Source organism: Pleuronectes platessa, chromosome 18 (assembly GCF_947347685.1).
Source record: "Pleuronectes platessa chromosome 18, fPlePla1.1, whole genome shotgun sequence".
NCBI lineage: Eukaryota > Metazoa > Chordata > Actinopteri > Pleuronectiformes > Pleuronectidae > Pleuronectes > Pleuronectes platessa.
In genome coordinates, this window is record NC_070643.1 from 11328072 (window position 1) to 11346661 (window position 18590).

Here is an 18590-nt window from a genome sequence, read left to right on the forward strand (position 1 = left end):
AAATAATACTTTACTTAGAATAAGGGACATTTTTCATTTGATTGTATGTTTGTCTAACATCATATAAAGACCTCATTTAATTATTGCTTTTGAAAAAGGACATTTTCTTAATTGACTGAATCATGTAGCTTGTCCTTCAGACCCCAACATTTGTAGAAATATTTATATCTGCAATTACATTACTTTCATAACATAAAAAGTTTGGATTCAGCACAAATTCATTCACATTAAATACTTTATTTTGCTTTCAAAATGGATCCTCCACTATCCCTAAAAAGGTTTTTAAGCCCCCATTAGTGGGCTCATATCGACTCATCACACATTAGCATTGATTTGTATATTAATCAAATCTGACAGAGAATGAAAACTACACACTTAGGATGTGTATGTAGACACAAATAGACACATGTGCATACAGATATCAGGCTACACACACAAAAACACAACTAAAGATACTCTTGTAACATTGGGTGCTAAAAAAAACACTGAAATAAAAAACTATTTCAGGCCTTTTGTTTTCATAAGACTGCTAAGGAAAATATTGCTGCCAATCACAGGAAGCTGGAATGTTTTTTTAACGATATCCCAGACAACAACTTGAGCAGAAACTTTCCTTAATAGCCGTGTTTTTGTAAAATAATCTGCTTCCTACTCCTAAAGAACAACATCTTCTCCTAAAGCTTGAATCTCAGTTCGGCAGCCGTCCAGACACTCGTCTCACATCCATTTTACAAATCACTTAAACTCCGACAAACTTCTGTAATTCTCACCCACAACCAGCCCACGCCCTGACACTTTTAATCTCTTACCTTGTTTTTCAGCTTCTGGATCTCGGCCTCGGTCACTGTGTGTTTGATCTGGAGCTGTTGGGAGAAAAGAGAGGATGGGAGAGAAAAGAGAGGGCGGTGAGATAATCTAATGCACGGCCGCGCAGGCTCTCTCTGCTGTCGATACAGTGTGACGGACGGAGGCGGCCGACCCTGTCCTCCCCTGACAGCCTCCCAGCTCCAGCACTGACACGAACTCCCAGAGGAGAGAGGAAGACGGGCGAGTGATGGTGGATGGATGAATTGTTAAATCATTTAAAAAAAGTGTTTTAATGCAGCAATAAATCCCCAAATTCATCCACATTAACGAGAAAGGAAAAGCTTTTTTTTTAAATCACTTTTTTCCGTTGCAGTGTCTAAAACGTCTTCATAAAATATTAAGACAAAAAGTCTTTGCATATTTTCTGAAGTGAAACGCGTGAGAGAGAGAGAGAGAGAGAGAGAGAGAGAGAGAGAGAGAGAGAGAGAGAGAGAGAGAGAGAGAGAGAGAGAGAGAGAGAGAGAGGGAAAGAGAGCAGCGGATGAGTTATGCATGGACGTTAAGCTGAGCAGTCACAGAGAAGAGGAGAAATAACGAACGAATAGAAATAAAAAAAGAAGAGATAGAACTGAAATGGAAAGTGAATATGAAACAAGAGACCAAATTAAAGTTCGAGCAGGTGAGAAACAAGTTAGACAATTATTTTACTCACTACATTTAGACACATCATGGGCGAAAATGTCAAAATATTATATCAACAAAAATGTTCATATCAGTCGATATAGATAATTATTATTTCTTTACTTTCTTAAGTTATCAGACTTTTTCTTTGCTCCTTTTTCTTTTGAGCAGAGAATGACAAATAAACAGCAAAACATTTTACAAATCTGAGATCAAATCGATATATATTGGACTATTTTTATGATGAAAATAATACTTATTTATTAATAAATTATTGCTTAGGCCGACAAGACAGCCTGTATCTGCTTGTTGCGAAGATCCACTTAGATTTAATCGCACTTGAGCTCCTTGTCATGTTTCTTACAACTACATCAAAATTTATGATTCTACTTTTGATAAACTGCCATTATTTAAAAACATATTTCTTCCCAGCTAAGCGGAACGTGTATCTGCTATTTCTGCTCATCCTGAATTGGAATCAGTGTTGAGCCATGCAGCTGGGTGTTGTTGAATCTGCTGTGGAGCTTAAGCAACGAGTCAAAGTGTCAAAGTCTGAATTCTACATTTGGTCAAATATTTGCAATACAAAACTATTTCTACTCTGAGGCTTATTCCCCTGCTGCCTGCCTTCTTTCTTTAAGTGTTTCTGAAACAGCAAAGACGAGAGACCTTTATACAAGAAAGGTAAAAGCTACATTATGGAGAGACGGAGGTGCAGGTACAGAGAAAATGGAACGACTGCCTTCATCCTGAGACCTGGCATTATATACTCTCACTCAATCTCCCCCGCGGTGCCTGCAGTGCAGCCGGAGCCATTTGTTTAATGTGTGTGTGGCAGTCAGAAAGGCTGAAGTGTTATGGTGCCAGCGGTGTCAGATTGTTCAATCAATACTAGCAGCTTTGCAGGAGCCTCAAAAGCATAAACTGCCGAACAGCCAGTGAATTCCTATTCGGTTTTAAAGCCGCAATTTTTGGGGGAGGTCTTTGTTCGCCGCAGCAGCAGAAGTTCAACAAGTTTCTATTCTCAGAGGCGGACTGTGTGAAGAGCTGCCAAGGTCTGGAGACAAATTTGCTTTTGTATTCACACCTCTAATCGTCCAGATTAGGAATTAAGGAGGTTAAGTGGATCTTAGAATATAAATCTGCTGAGTAAAGCAGACGGAGCTGTGTATGTGCCTTTTGTTGTTCTAGAGGGTGCGTGCATATATTTACAAGATATTCCACAAAGCAAGCAGTGATCAAACAGAAAAATGCCTTAGCCTTTTTTTGGGCAATGCATTTTTTGTTACATGGGGATAATTAGGAGGCAGGAGTAAACCCCTGATGAGGAAGTATCTGAGTTTACCTCTCGGAACTTCTGGTAGAGTTTAGTGGCGTCCAACTCCGACGGAGACAAGACTTCTTCTGTCTCTGGCAAGTCAAACACCTCGATGTTCTTCTCTCCGTCTGCCACCATTGTCCCCGTGTCCTCGTCGTCTGTGGCGTACTCTCCCGTCTGCTGTGAGAGGAGACGCAAAGTCAGATACACGTTGGACAAAAAGCACAGTGCAAGGAAGTGAGGGTCCTCAACAGATATAAGACACGGCTGTTTGAAAAACTTTAAGGATGAAAATCCAGGTTCATTTTACTTTTACTTCCAAAAAAGTAATGTTCCGATTTATTTATGCCATCCTATCTTTTACGCGGGTGGTGCCATTTTAATGCCACTGCTTATATAACAAGTAGTGAACCCACTTCCTAAAACATTTAAAACAATGAATTGGTCTGTCAGCCTGGTGAGCCGCGAGTGTCATATCAACCAAATTAAATACGAGATAAGTTATTCTGGCAAAATGTCAGTGTCACTTTTTGGTTATAAGTGCAAATTAGTCAAGGAGGTAACAGGTCAAAACTATTAAGGTAAGAGTCTGTTAGTGTCTCTCATAGAACTAATCATTTAATTTAGGATTCATAGAAACGATTTCGGACGAAAATTAAAATCCCCACATTGTTTTAGGCTTTGACGTTAATGTACGACATTAGGCTGCCTGTATTCAAGCCAGTTTGTCTGTTCCCTGGCTCTGAAAACACTGCATAATGAATGTTGGCACCAGCCATTAGGCAGCGGCTCTAAATTGATGGTTGATTAACTCTCTGGCTGACGACCAACACAGTCTGATGTTTCCAGTGGAGCCACATGAAAACATCCCAGTCTCCGTCTGAGCATCAGGCCATGTGATCTTATTTTACTTTCATCATTACGACCAACCATTCCGAGGTGATGGCTTGTTTTATATCTTACTATGTATCATATTTAATCACTTTATTTTATCACCTACATGTAAATATATATATATATATAAAATATAAAAAGAAATAAAACTATAATGTATGCAGTATTATGCACTTGTCTCCGGATCTTTCTCTCTGCCTCGATCCATCCACAATGAATCTTCCCGTAGCTATCTGTCTCTCTGCCTTCATCTGACATATATGTAGTACACACACACACACACACACACACATACACACACTCACTCGCACACACACACACACACACACACACACACACAGTCTCATCTCTCTCATCATCCTGGCCTACATCCTCTCCACATCTCATTCCCCTGCACGTCCCTCCATCTATCTTCCGCCCAGATTAAAGCTCTCTGGCCTGATTCGTCTGCGGAGCGCCATTTACATAATAGGCTTGTTTGTTGCCATGGCGTCGGCATCAACCATTGAGGTCCCATTTACGGAAGGTGGAGTTAGCTGTTGAACACGCGGGGCAGTCACACACCAATTTGCATAAGATAAATGCATCACCTCCCACCACACGCATGAAGAACCAGGGGATAAAAAGGAAGATCTGAGGAGAAGTCCTGTTGTTCAGAGGGTTCAGTGTGTGACGAGCGGCTCCACGAATAAAGGTCTAATCCCAGTGTGATGTTGGCATAATGACTTACAGCCAGTGCTGGTTTGAGAGGCTGTTACTGGTGCTTTCACTGGAGGAAGACAGAAAAAAGGAGCCACTTTGAGATTCTTTTACTCAAGCTGTTTGAAGACACTATCTGGGAAATAGGGTCTGGACATTTTCCAGAGGTTGGCTTTCACATATGAAGAATGCAGCGGGAGACTTTCTAGGTCAGACCATTTTCAGGAGGCAACACTTGACGTATGAATTACATTACTCTCAAGTGTTTGTTTACAGATCATCGACGAAAGCTCTCGAAATCTTGTTTTCTTTCCAGTTTGACATCTGTGTCTGCATCTCCCACGATTATAAAAAAACTATTTTTCACCTCAAGATATTTGTATTCTTCCAGTCTCACGTCCCTCCCGCGTTAGAAACTTCATCAACACATGCACTTGCTCGCTGTGAATCTTTCTGAAATGTTCCTGCTGTATTCTCACATGGGCTCACTCAGACATTTTCAGGTCGTTTTGTTCGGGGGGCTGTCAGGAAAAACTTAAATAAAAAACACTGTGTATCCATGTTTTCTCATACGTGTGTTCATATTTAACTGCCGACAGATGGGCAAGTGTGTGATCAAACACGCACACGGGCTGACGTGTGGGTGCGATGTGTAACGCTAACTGAAGGAGGATCTTTTCCTCTTGGGACTCGAGGCCCAGTCCGTCACATCTTACCAGGCAGAGTGAGAAATAACCTGCCTCCACGTCCACACGGTGAGAACTTGATATAATATTTATAGAGACATTAATATTGATGAACCCTTTTATTGCTCCATAGATCTTTGTAATGGTTTTGTAACTATTTACCCATTCGGCAGTTGTGCTGTTATGGACGCCATGGTGCTCCGCAGTGGCAGAGTTGAAGTGTGTTTTTACAGTCGTTTGTAATCCATATATATGGATAAACAATTTTATCTAAACCACCACTCTTATGTTTATGTGCCCTTGTGGGGATCAGGGGTCCGAGGTGATCATAAACTCATGTTTCACTTGAACCTGATGACAACAGGAAGATGATGGAGGTGTCTTGCGTGTCTCCATGGTTCAATTCCAGCCTTGACTCACTGTAGCAGCGGTAATGAGAGCTGTCAGTGATACATGTGGATGTGGCTGTGATTATGGGATTGGTGGTGGGATCAGCTTCCAGGGACCGGGAGGAGAGTTCCTTATGCATGAGAGCTCTCAATCCACCATCCACCAGGAAACTGAGAGACTTCAAACATGGCTGATGGAGATAGAGGTGGAGACGCCTGAGTGAGTGTCGAGCTACGCATGAGTGCAGCTGCTCCTGTGTGTGTGAGTGAGGAGGCTCTGATTGACTTTACCGTGGTGCGTCCTTACATGACTACTGTATATTATATATTCTGTGTGTTCATGCAAGTCTACAGGGCACACACACACAGACACACAGACACACACACACACACATAGTAAGGGTTGCAAGGCCATGAGCTCAGTGTCTGGTGGATTAAACTTGCTGTGAGTAAGCAGCAGTATCATGGTTTCCAGGACTGACATGCCATCCTCTTAATATGTGTGTGTTTGTGTGTGTTTGTGTGTGTTTGTGTGTGTTTGTGTGTGTGTGTGCGCGGAAGCATCAGAGCCACCCGTCAGTCAGTTTTATGGAGTTAATAAGCTAAAACTTCAGTTCAGCTGTCACGAGAAGGGACTTGATTTACATTAAGTGACAACTGGAAGCCTCATTTTGTCATGTCATCTATAAGAACTTCAAATAAAAGCAGATATTATGAGCTTTAGTTTAAAGAGTCTGTTCTTTCAGATTAGGTGACAGGCGTCTCACCTTTATACTTTCATCCTTTCGAGTGCACGAGGTTATAATCTCCTATCTTGTGCACGGTTCTGTCACAGCGAAGCGTTGTGTGGTCATTACCTCGTCATCGTCAGCATCATACTGGGCGTACTGTTGCTCCAGCAGCTCTCTCTGTTTCCTCTCCTGCTCCAGGGTCTGCTGGATCAGACTGGCCACCTCACTCTGCTGGCCTGGAAGCTCGCGGCCAATCACAAACCTGCAACCAGATACATTGTTATAGACACATTTGGCAACTCAAGCACACACACACTTACACACACAATTACATGAGGTCTGATTCCATGAATAAACAATTATGTTGTCGGTATATCATTGTATGGTCTAAAACACATAAATACAACATATCTTGTTTGCACTGTCCATGAACACACTGAAGTCGGAATAATGACGTCACAACTTGGGAAATGGAACCCACAGTTTACGCTGCTGGAGGAAACTGAATGACTTATGGGAAGTGTAGTCTCTAATGAATCCTAGTTTAAGAATAAACATCTAAATCTATTTTATTATAGTAATAGATTTTGATAATGTCATACACTGAAGATGTTTAAAAATGGGACAGTGACTTTAAATGAATAAAAACTATATATTTTTATGATGACTAATTAAGGCTTGGATAGATTTCAGACATTCAGTTACATATCTGATAGAACTCCTGTAAGAAAACATGACGTGTTATTTCCTACATTTTTGCCCCAGTTTCTTGTGACCCTCTTAGTGGTAGTGGTTTGTGTGTGTGTGTTTTTGTGTGTGTGTTTTTGTGTGTGTGTGTTTGTGTGTGTGTGTGTGTGTGTGTGTGTGTGTGTGTGTGTGTGTGTGTGTGTGTGTGTGTGCGTGCTCATGCAGAGAAATGACCACAGCAGTGTGACAGCAGCCGAGGCCCACAGCCCACATAGCAACGGCAGCGATAACTGCTGACGTATCAGGGCAGGGCTGTGGGACGGGACCCACATAATAATGTGAGAAGACAGCGAGCTCGGCCAGGCAGCCTGTTATTAGCCTGGCATGGGCCTGAATGGAGAAAGCTACAGACTGTGACTGTGGGCTACTGACTCCTCACTACTGGAGTTATACATGGGATAATGCTACAGTGCATTTCACATTCGGCAGTGGACAAAAAGGAGAAATATATCTATCTATCAACCGTCTGTCTATCTATCTATCTATCTATCTATCTATCTATCTATCTATCTATCTATCTATCTATCTATCTATCTATCTACCTATCTATCTATCTATCTATCTATCTATCAGTAAATAGTAAATAGTAAACAGTTTGTCTTTGACAGTACGACAAATAGAGTCATGATCATATATCTGAAAGAATTGTGTGCTCCTCCTGCTGCAGATCCAATAAAATAGTTCCATGGGGTATAAGTATTTTTTCAGCTGTTTTATGGTAACTAACTGGAACTAATAACTACCACCAATAAGTAGCTGAGGCAATGTCGATGAAGGAAGGTATCCATGTTTTGGACATTTCTTTGAAGTGCAGTATGTCCAAATGAATATGAAGGAATTTTCTATTTCATTTTCTTGTGAAATAATGAATAAAGCTTGAGGGAAAAAGTCTAACACTTTTCCTTTAATATATAATAAGAAGTAGACAATCATAGGGAGGAGTGTTGGCGGGTGTATGCTCTCCTCTGAGCACCATTCTAGTTCTCTCCTCGTAATCCTGATTTAAAGCAAAGAATTTCTCCGACCTAGTCCAGGAAATCTCAAACCCAGCAGGGGTCCTGTGACTGTCTATGTATGAGGCTGCTCCTATCAGCTGCATGTGTGTGTCAGAGGGAGAGACAGACAGAAAGAGAGAGGGAGTGGATTCGCGACGGAACCTAATCAAGTGAACTCAGCTCCCGAGAGCTCGTTCTTTCTCTTATATTTCTGAAGGGGGAAGAAGAGGAGGCCTCACGCTCCAGCAGAGAGGCGTGTTTGATTTACATGTGAAGGAACAACTGAAGGGCAGGACGGAGACAGAGAGTAAAAAGAAAGGAAAAGGGAAGGAGATAGAGAGGGGCCTGTCTAAGTTAAGTGCTGTAGTTGAACAAGCCTTTGGACAGCATGGAGGTCTGAGGAGCAGCTGACCTGGAAACAGCCTTCCTACTCACGCATGGGGAGCCTGTCTCAGTTCCTCCCCGCGTCCCAGTGGGGCTCCCAGCCACACACAGCGCTGCCTCGACTCTAACGGCAGAAACCTTCACTGCTCATCTCACTTAGCACCGCTGATAAAGACAGGGCTCGCGGCACAGTTACAGTTAGTTGCAGGAGCGGGGTGTTTGCTACTGATTGGCAATGGAAATAAAACTAAAGGAAGGAGGGAAAGCTACAGGACACATGTTCTCATCATCGGGTCAACAGGTATTTGAGGATGTCACCACTGGCTACTCACAGATATGACCGGTCAACCATGGTTGGAGTAGTAATGTTTATTTCTGTTGGTTGTGAAATTTTTAATAAAGGATAAGGATGGTGTTATTCTGTATTTTCCCTGTTTTTACCACTTCCTGTTAAAGAGAGGAAAATAAAATCATAAAATGTGTTATAATGAATAGAAAGTATCTGACAGTAGCAGCCGTATCTTCCGAAAGTAGAATCTGTGGATTTAGGTGCAAAAAACCTGAACAAATGATTATGTGTGTCACAATAAAATGAGCAGCAGGTGTATTGTGGGAAAAAATATATTTTATAAAGTGAAAACTGCTATAAATTCATGTCAACTTTGCCCTTTTTAGAATATTAGCTTGAGTGCATTTATAGCCAATAAAGGTGCATCAAGCCATGTTGGCCAAAATCCCGGAACTATCTGCCTTGAGTGAAATGATGTCATTTTATATTACCCAGAGTGCATACAGTTTTTCTCTTGTGTTTCCCTTTAGAGCTCCAGGATGATTTGCTGCCTGAATTCGGGGTTAAATATAGCTAAAATGGCAAATCTAGGACAGTTGGGCATGAAATCTCTGGTGATCAGGCAGAGAGAGGGAAGGATTTACCAAGGAGGAGGAGGAGGATGAAGAGGAGGAAGAGGAGGAGGTGGAGGAGTGAGTGGGTGAGACACGATGGAGGAAGATTGAAGTAGTACGAGAGAAATTGATCTGCGGATTCTGCAGAAGCAACAATTATCATCACAAACATTGTTGTATTTTCATATGTTTAATTTCAAATATTAACATTAATATAAATGTCCTCACTACTCATGTGAATCTATTTATACATGCTAGAGAGGTAGACATGTGGCAGATTGAACCGTGTCGAGGCTGCCTCACCTACAGTGCCACATCCTGGTATGTGGAGAACCCCCCGCCCCCCCTTGTCAATATTAGCTCAGTAATCAGCATGTGTCTGTTCTGATACAGTTGAACATGTCTTTCATCCCACAGAGAACGTGGTGACCAGAACAGGACTGAGGGTGTAAACCACAGAGGCCTCTAGATTATTCAACAGCAGTGTATGGTTAACTCCGGTAGAAACATGACAAGGAACAAGAGGCTTCACGGGAATGCGAAGGTGCAAAAAGGAGTTCTGAGAAAAAAATTGAATTTCCTGTTGCGAGGCTCATTCCCGATAGATATAGTCACCATCAAGATTCCTATAGTTTAACACATTCCTCATTCTAATGCAGTCAACATGCAGATCTACTGAATTTCCTCCATTAAAAAATGACACACAGCCTAAAATTACAACTTATTCGAGTAAATTTATGACTTCTTTTCTCGTAATATTCCAATTTTAATTTCTCATAATATGCTTACTTTATTCTTGAAATGTTACAACTTTATTCTCAAAATAATATGACCATAATTTTTCGAAATTTGTATTCCCTTTAAGCAGCCCTGATGCAGCCGACGACACTGAACCAAGATCCGACTGAAATCTGTGATGGCAGGTTCACAGAGCTGCCAAAGACAGCACGGGCTGTCCAAATCATAGCCTTCCTCTGTGTCTTTGTGTTTCTGTGTTTCTGTGTGTGTGTGTGTGTGTGTGTGTGTTTGTGTGTGTGTGTGTGTGTGTGTGTGTGTGTGTGTGTGTGTGTGTGTGTGTTCCCTGCACCCCCCCCCCCTCCCTGTGTGGACCCCTGCCAGAAACTGCTCGGCTGTCAAACGAAGCAGACTTTTGTCACATATTGTGTTCCCATATCTCCTCAGATACGATAATGAAGTGAAGCTTCTTGCCAAAACAGAACGGCACTGAGCGCGGCTGCTTAAGTGGCTGCTTCGCGACTTTAGCACCATGACAGCAGGACGAGGAGCATTCAGGATTTCAACAAGCAGTGCTACTGAGCAGTGAAAACTGAAAGGCGAGATCAAGGCTGAGTTCAAAGGACATTTTCAGACATTGTGTTGTTATATGAAAATATGTGACACCACTCTGATGATCATTTGTTTTTGGGGGCTTTAATGTTTTTGTGTACATTGAGTTCTGATAATTTGATTAGATTAGATTTCAATTCTAGTTCAATTTCTTGAAAGACTATGTTGAAATAATTCCAGTTTTTATGTGGTTTATGAGACTGTGTGTGTGTGTGTGTGTGTGTGTGTGTGTGTGTGTCTGCATGTGCGTGTCTTACCGAACCACTCCTGAAGTGTTCCTCAGGACGGAGGCGGCGAAGCTCTGGGTGACGCCCACCAGACTGGTCCCGTCCACCTCCACGATCTGGTCGTTCACCTTTATCCTGAAGCGGAGACGTATTAAAATATCATTAGGTGAGTACATGTGAGCTGAGAGGATATCGTGATATAACACACATTGTTCCTGTCTGAAAATGACGAGTCCACATCAATAACAATCTAAACACACTGAGGCTGATACAGGGAAACTACTACAAGAGGCAAAGAGACAAACAAACTGGCCTATCATGCATATGCACATTATTTTAAAAACAACAACAGTGCCAGACTCTCTTTGGGTCCTGAATTTCCACTGCGACGGCTCCAGACTACTGCCTGAACGAGAGACAGAAGAGATGAGGCTCAAAAGGGACGAGGAGGTTCTAGCGAGGACACGGAGGACAGCTCGCCTTTTGCCCTGAGCCTCGACGCGGCCCCCATTTCTGTTCTTGACCTGAAATTAAACTCCCCATGATCCTCTGTTCATAACACAGGCCTTGTTAGACAAAATAAACTAAAATAGATGCTCTTACTAGATGTTCTTTCTAAATCTGCTTAATAACCAGATTAAAAAAAAGGTTCTGAATTGAAGGTTTTAATGACTTTTTTTCACATGATTAAAACAAACATGGTCTCTAGTTTTTTCAACATCTTTTCTTATTATCACATATTTATTGTATTATATATACATGGCATAATCAAACCAGAACAACTGCTTTGGAGAATAAGGATTCATGACACTGATAATAATGAGTAGCTCCTTCACAAGCATAGAAAAGTAGGTTGTTTCCAAAACACTTTTTGTTTTTGTATCTGTTGAAACCCTCTTTGTCCAGAGAACTATTTAATAAATAAAGTTGTCTGAAGGAGACAGAGAAAAAAGCCTGTGGCCTTCGCAGGACTGGGATAAACACGACTGGCGTATCTGTCTGTCACTTAACAACCTGCCGGCCTGCGGGCTCCCTGCCAGTGCTCTTAATGCCTCAGACTGGGATCTTCAGCCAGGAAGAGAGCGAGACAATAGTCAGAAGTTAGCAGGCGAGTCACAGATAAGTCGGCTTCTATCAGTTGTCAGTCAGAGGTCGTTTGTGTGTTTTTGGGGCGTAGCTTTGATGTGGGGCCGATTTGGGACGGGCTGGGAGGAATTGGTTGGAGCGGAGCCCTCCAGGATTACCAGCCTTTGCTTTGACATTATCGATTTTATTAATCTTAGACAATTTTAGCTTTCTACAGTTTCTGAAAAAAATTGAATAACTGAAAACAATGTCGATAAACATTGAAATAATCTATGAAAACCTAACCTAGCCCGAATACATGATGGGACTACAATTGAATTTGAACGTATTCTATGAATTTATTTTTCAACTGATCCAGAATAACACTTTTATTTATTTATTTTAAAGAGCGGCCAGTGTAGCAGAGGCTGAGATATCCTTGCTATTAGTACTTGGAATGGTTTAAGCTCTTAAAATGAACAGACATCCACAATTCCCAATTTAACAGCTTTAAAAAAAAAAATGGATCCTGCAAAGTCCAAAACCAGGCAATGTTCTCTGATGGCAGCATCCACACCTGCACTAACCAGTGGTCTTTCTCAGCCTGTCACTCGTTTAATATGACTGAGACACTCAACACATCAACCAGAGCTGTCATAGAGACACATCAGGCTGACACACAGACTGAGAGCAAGCTGGTTGTCTGTCACTCAGCAGCTCAGATGCCTTTCTGACCTTCAAACGTCTTAATCTGGTTTAGTGAGGCCGGGTCCAGTTAACAGCTGCCGAGTGAAGCCAACAATAAAAACCAGTGACAACAGAGGAAGATAAAGCAAGAAATCAAAACACACAAACACACATCCACACCTCGAACTCATCTCAACAGAGTACACAGAGACACTGCAGCTGCTGATTCACAATGGACGATGACTCTCTTCTTAGTAGAGGGAGTATTGCAATATTCTACACAATATAAAGCTCAAATACACGAACACATTTTACAAAGGATGTCAGAGGGAAGTATTTGTCGAAATCACATGCACTGTGAGGAGTTTTCACAGTAGTCTGTGTTGTTAATATCATGTATACACTAAAGTCTATAACTGTTTCATTTGACATATTTCTACAAGGAAATCATATGGGGTGACAATTAAAACCACAAATATATTTGTGTGCAAATAGAACAATTCATACTTTATGATTATTTAACAGAAATGTTAATATATACTTTATGCATTACGACCTGTATTGGATAAACACTGGAGCTATCAGAAACTGCTTAAATAAACGATCAATAATTTACTAAAAGATAAACATGGAAGAGAAAGGATCTCACTTAAAGGAAAAGTGATTACTACAGGGATCTATGCAATATCACTGTGAAACTATAGTTATGAAACTATAGAATGAATGAAAGTTATGAATATTCATTGCATATTCTTCAGTCTTGTTATTGCACACATGCACAGTTTACAAATATAGTATGGAGGCTTAAAGCAAACAACACTTAGCATCTGCAGCTAAGTTAGGATCACTGTGAGGCAGTACTGCAGAACAGAGATTCTATCATTAGCATGCTAACATGCTCAAAGTTGCTCTCTCAGACATAGGTCTTTACAAGGTCTTTTTTTGTGAAAAGACCTTGGGTCCCTTTAAAGGTGCTATATAAATTCAAATTATAGTAATGATAATATTAATATGACCTCTGTCTTTTGAGTCATTAATCCATTAATCATTAACATAGCAGCTGTTAGCTACATGTGGAGAACTGACACACAGTTTAAATCTTTGTTCAGCTCTAACAAATGAAGCTGAAACCTTCTAGTAGACACATAATCAACTAGAGCTTTAGCACAGCCCTCCCTCTGATCTTTTCAACTTCTCAGACTTTCTCCCACTCACCGAGAGAAATTAGACTTTTTTGGAACTGTCATCTTAGAACAGGATCAAATTTTCTCACTTTTGAATTTAAGCCATTACTTTCCCCCCCTCACTCCCCATGTCCCTGCACTCTCACTACGTTTTAAACTAATCTCTCACTCTCATGCGCCGGTGAAAATGGCAGCCCTGGCTTCTGTATAACCGAAACAAAATTAATCCTTAAAGAAAACACACCTACTGCAAACAACCCCCGGTGCAATAGAGTACCCGGAGCTTACGGCACTTACTGCTCTCACGCTGCTTTCAATGGACGAGCCTATCATTTTATAAATCTGTTTAGAGGGAGCATGAACCACACAGACACACTAATAGGTAGATATTGGGGGTTTAGAGGCAGAGACGCACTGCTCACCTGCTGTCATTTCCTCCTCTACCTTTGCTCAGTGTTTACTTTGCACTGTTAACGTTTTACAATGCATAAAGACACACACAGACAGACGCAGTTTCTCCCTCACAACAGACAGACACACCATCCAGGGACAGGGAGAGACTCACTGTCTAAATAGAAGCCTATTGTTGCCGCTCGTTTTGTGCAAACTAATTCTTGCAAAATTAATGACGCAGCATACGAGAGACGTAACACAATCTAAAGCAACGTGACACACTTGTGACTTGTGTACCAGACTGTTCCGCTCCCAATGACTCTAATCTAAACCCCTGCCACTAAATCGGGTACAGAGTGTGACTGGGTGTGCGTACGTGTGCTAATGTGGTTGGAAGAAAGTAAATAACTGATTAATAGTTTATTTTTCTGCATTTAACGCAGAGCATGTAACTCCGGCCACCAGGGATCTCAATCTAAACTACAACAAATAATCCAGTTTGATGTCTCAAGCAGCGTGGGATCATGGGAGTTGTGGGAATGATAATGTCAGTACACAAAGATATAACAGGTCTATTTGCTTTTAGAGATATTAATTCATATTATATCTTTGAGTAGTATGTGGATCTTGAGATGGGGACAATCTGAGATTTCAGGTGTTTTCCAGACTCATCTCTCACAAACGCACGTAAGAGCCAATCAGACGGCGGCTCTCACCTGCCGTCCCTCTCAGCAGCTCCGCCCTCGATGACGGTCTTGACGAAGATGCCCAGTTTCTCCAGGCCAGCATCAGCACCGACGCCCATCCCGATGATACTGATGCCCAGGCCGTCGTCATCTGGACACAAACAGAAGATATCAAAGCACTTTAGGCTGCAACATTCCCAAAGGTTTGGTTGGATCCACTTGATGAAACCAAAAAAAAACGGCTCCAAGTGAAGTGATGTCAGGTGGATATGAGTAAAAAAGAAACTCACAAAGAAGAACAACTGATTTATTAATGGAGAAGAGGAAGATACATTTACTATAGACCCGCTGGCCTTCACATGAATAGGAAATGAGCTGGATGGGAAGTTCCCTTTCATTGTAGCATTTCTCCATCTCCGTCCTGCAGTAATTATTCACGAGCTGTTAGAATTACATAACGGGGAGTGGATGGTGAAATCTTGCAACGTAAAGTCATTCTATTCTATTTTAAGGCCCCTGGCAGTGTTGGATTTCTACACAGGATAAGCTCAACAGGACAAGACGAGTGCAGGGGAGGCAGTAACACATCTCCTCATGCTCAGAGAAGTAGGACAAACTGTGCACGACAGGGTCTTTCAGCGTGATATTAGGGGATTTGCATTGAAGTGCTGTTTTGCAACATGATGGCAAACAGCAGTAAAATGCATGTTTTAGGGTTCTCAAAGAAATAAGGTCTTATCGTGAAAGGCAGAGCCTGAAATTAAAGTTATAATTGGGAGGAGTTTATTAAGAAATACAGAAATGAATGAAATGAAATGAAAAAATAAAATAAAATAGAAACATCCCAAGTGTAATTCCTTTCGTAAAGGGATTCTTTCTCCTGCCTAAGATGGACATGATACAATATTCTTAGCTCGTCTTTCACACCTTTCTCCAGCTCCACAGGGAAGAGTTCCAGTTTCTCCACCCTCTTCTCCAGCTCGTACTCAGCCGAGGACGCCACGGGATCCACCTCCTCATTACGCCGGTCGTAGTCCTCATTGGAGTAAGTGTTGAACACCTGGGATAACAAACACAAGGGGTTAACGGCACAGAAGTTAACGGCACAAGGGGTTAACGGCACACAACCAAATATAGAGAAATCGGACCCGTTACAGCCACCACATCAGGACGCCTCCGGGTCTGTACTAAGAGGGACTTAAAGATTTAAATAGAAGAATATGTTTTCATTTAGCATGAATCGAGTTACACTGATCATCAATTACAACTCATACAAAGTGATAATGACAACACAAAATGGTTTTGATAATAACAGTTATTTGTGTGTGGGTGACAGAGTAATGCTGCTTATCTCCAAATTTGGATTAAATAGAAGCTTTTACGTTTTGAACCTAAGCATCAATTTCCAACCGATCTCTGCACAAAAATCCATCAACCCTGTGAAAAACGAAACCCATTATAACGAAGCCAGGGCTAATCAGAGTGTTAAAACACAACACACTTCAATGCCGCCCAATCTAATGAGGCGATGGAGGATGCAGAGCGATGCATTTCTCTCCCTCTCAGCTGCGAGGACCTCACAGGAACCTCTGCTCCTCTGCAAGAGTCAGCTGTCACTTCGCATCTCGCCCCAGCCGAGCGCTCAAACTGCTCCCTGCAGCGAGGAGGGAGGAGGAGGGTGTTGTGCACGAGCTGGCACCAATGTGCACGCTGCTGTCACAGCGTAGTGCGGTCTGCTGCAGGAACGCTAGCTGCTGGTGCTGAGTAAAGGTGTGCAAGAGTGTTTACGTGGATACCAAAGACATGCATGAATGTTCACAGAGCCATCCCGGCTGTCTGAATGTCTCCGATTCAGACAGACCCCTGCACACCCACACTGATGGATTCAAATCTGAAAAGCTAGTGACATTTGCCACATGGTCTTGTCTCCTACAAACAAGGATTCCAAGGTGAGAATATCCCGCTCAATGACGTCTATCATTATCAAGGTTTTTTGCATGCTGCTCGTTTCTGATCACATGCATCAACGACGACACTAGATGAGAAAAATAAACCGTTGCAAGTTGAGCCGAGGATGCGGATGACATCTTGTCATGTCCGCCCTAATACAGTGTCACCGAGCGCGTCAGCAGCCGTCGACCGGCTCCTCGGTGCCCTGACCTCTTTGATTCCACTGAAAGAGGAAATATATTCTCACCAGAGATCAATGAGGCTTCATGTCACATCACATGTATTGATTATTGCCCAGGGCCAGATTTATGCAAATCACTTGGTATGCATGTGAGTAGCGAGATCTAAAAGCTGTGCCAGGTCACGACAAATATGAAAATCAACACTGCATATGTTATCACATATTCTTATATCATGTTGGAACTGTGAACGATAACAATGATGAGGGCAAACAAGTTCAGAACATAACAAAATGCATGACAAATGCCTGTCGATGCTGCTAGCAACACATTTTCATGTGGAGCTAAAGCCCATGACGGGGCCATGCGGGTTTGACTAATACCTCACCAGGAGATCAGAACGATAAGGAGAACTGGAGTAAATCAGTAACTGCTGCTCTGCTGAATGAACAGTGTGCTGGTTGTACATAAACAGCTCGGACACATTGACGTAGCGTGATGCTGCCAGGCTTAGTTTTTATTCTTTGGTCCGCTCGAGCCTGCCTGAGCTCCATCCATGACCTTGCTGTCATCAATCATTCAGTGTGATCAACAGCCCTGCATTATGAATTATTGGATGTACACACACACATACACACACACACACAAAATTTATAGAAAGTTGTGCATGGCAATATAGAAATATGAATTAAATATAAGCCTCACGGACATTCAGCAATCAGTAAAACACTTATACACACAATATATATATATATTGTTGTGCATATATTAAATATTAAAATAAAAATTTAAGACATTCAGCAGTCATTAAAACATGTGTATAGACACACACACACACACACACACACACACACACACACACACACACACACGCACACACACACACACACACACACGTGCACATACTGTTGGCAAATGCTAACGGCAGCACTCCCACTGTCCTGGACTTCCTGGATGCCATTGGCAGTCAGTTCACTCTCTAATGGCCTCTCTCAGTCACTGTGTCCTATCTACAAATACATTAGCATGTGGCCAGTCACTTGAGGGAGTGAAAGAGAAAGAGAGGGAGAGGGGAGGTCAGGAAGGAGGATGAGGACAGATGAATGTGGATCTGTGAGCGAAGGCGGGCGAAGAAGAAACGGAGGAGGCGCAGTGAAGGAGAAAGATTGGAAAAGGGCAGGAGGGGAAGCAAAATCAAGACGGAGGGAGAGAACAACAGCTAAAGGGCAAAAGATAAACAAGGGAGTAATGGTGACCTGAAGTGAGAGGGAGGCGACGAATGACAGAATAAATAGACAGAAGTACATTGAAAGAGACACGTGGGGACAGATTGCACTGTCAAACAGAAAGCATTTACTCGGAAGGTAATAATTCTCCCAGAGCAAAATCCCAGGGCAAAAGTGTCCCTGGCAATAAGCAGTAGAAGAGCATATACTGAAATGTAAAGGTCAACCTGAGCCGACTGATGATTCAGGTTCACTCTAAGCTGAAGGAAACATTCATCTTTCTCTTCTGCGATAGGACGTACAAAATCCTCTTGTTCTCCGACTACAGAAAAAAGCCCCTTTTTGACCTAAAGTAAGAGAGGGTAGAGACACCTAGAGAGAATGAGAGACACAGGCCAGTAATGTGAGTCTG

The 18590-nt window shown here is 42.1% G+C and overlaps 1 protein-coding gene across 1 annotated transcript in view; it reads right to left on the reverse strand.

Moving 5' to 3' along the window:
• The window catches only part of ppp1r9a (protein phosphatase 1, regulatory subunit 9A), a 50055-nt gene that overhangs the window by 12285 nt on the left and 19180 nt on the right, over positions 1–18590 (reverse strand). Inside the window, exons 3-8 of the mRNA XM_053446737.1 lie at positions 15751–15883; positions 14854–14974; positions 10839–10943; positions 6332–6467; positions 2834–2986; positions 810–863 (exon numbers count right to left, since the gene is read on the reverse strand). Coding sequence (XP_053302712.1) covers positions 810–863; positions 2834–2986; positions 6332–6467; positions 10839–10943; positions 14854–14974; positions 15751–15883 — 702 coding nt within the window. The remainder of the gene's footprint in view (positions 1–809; positions 864–2833; positions 2987–6331; positions 6468–10838; positions 10944–14853; positions 14975–15750; positions 15884–18590) is intronic.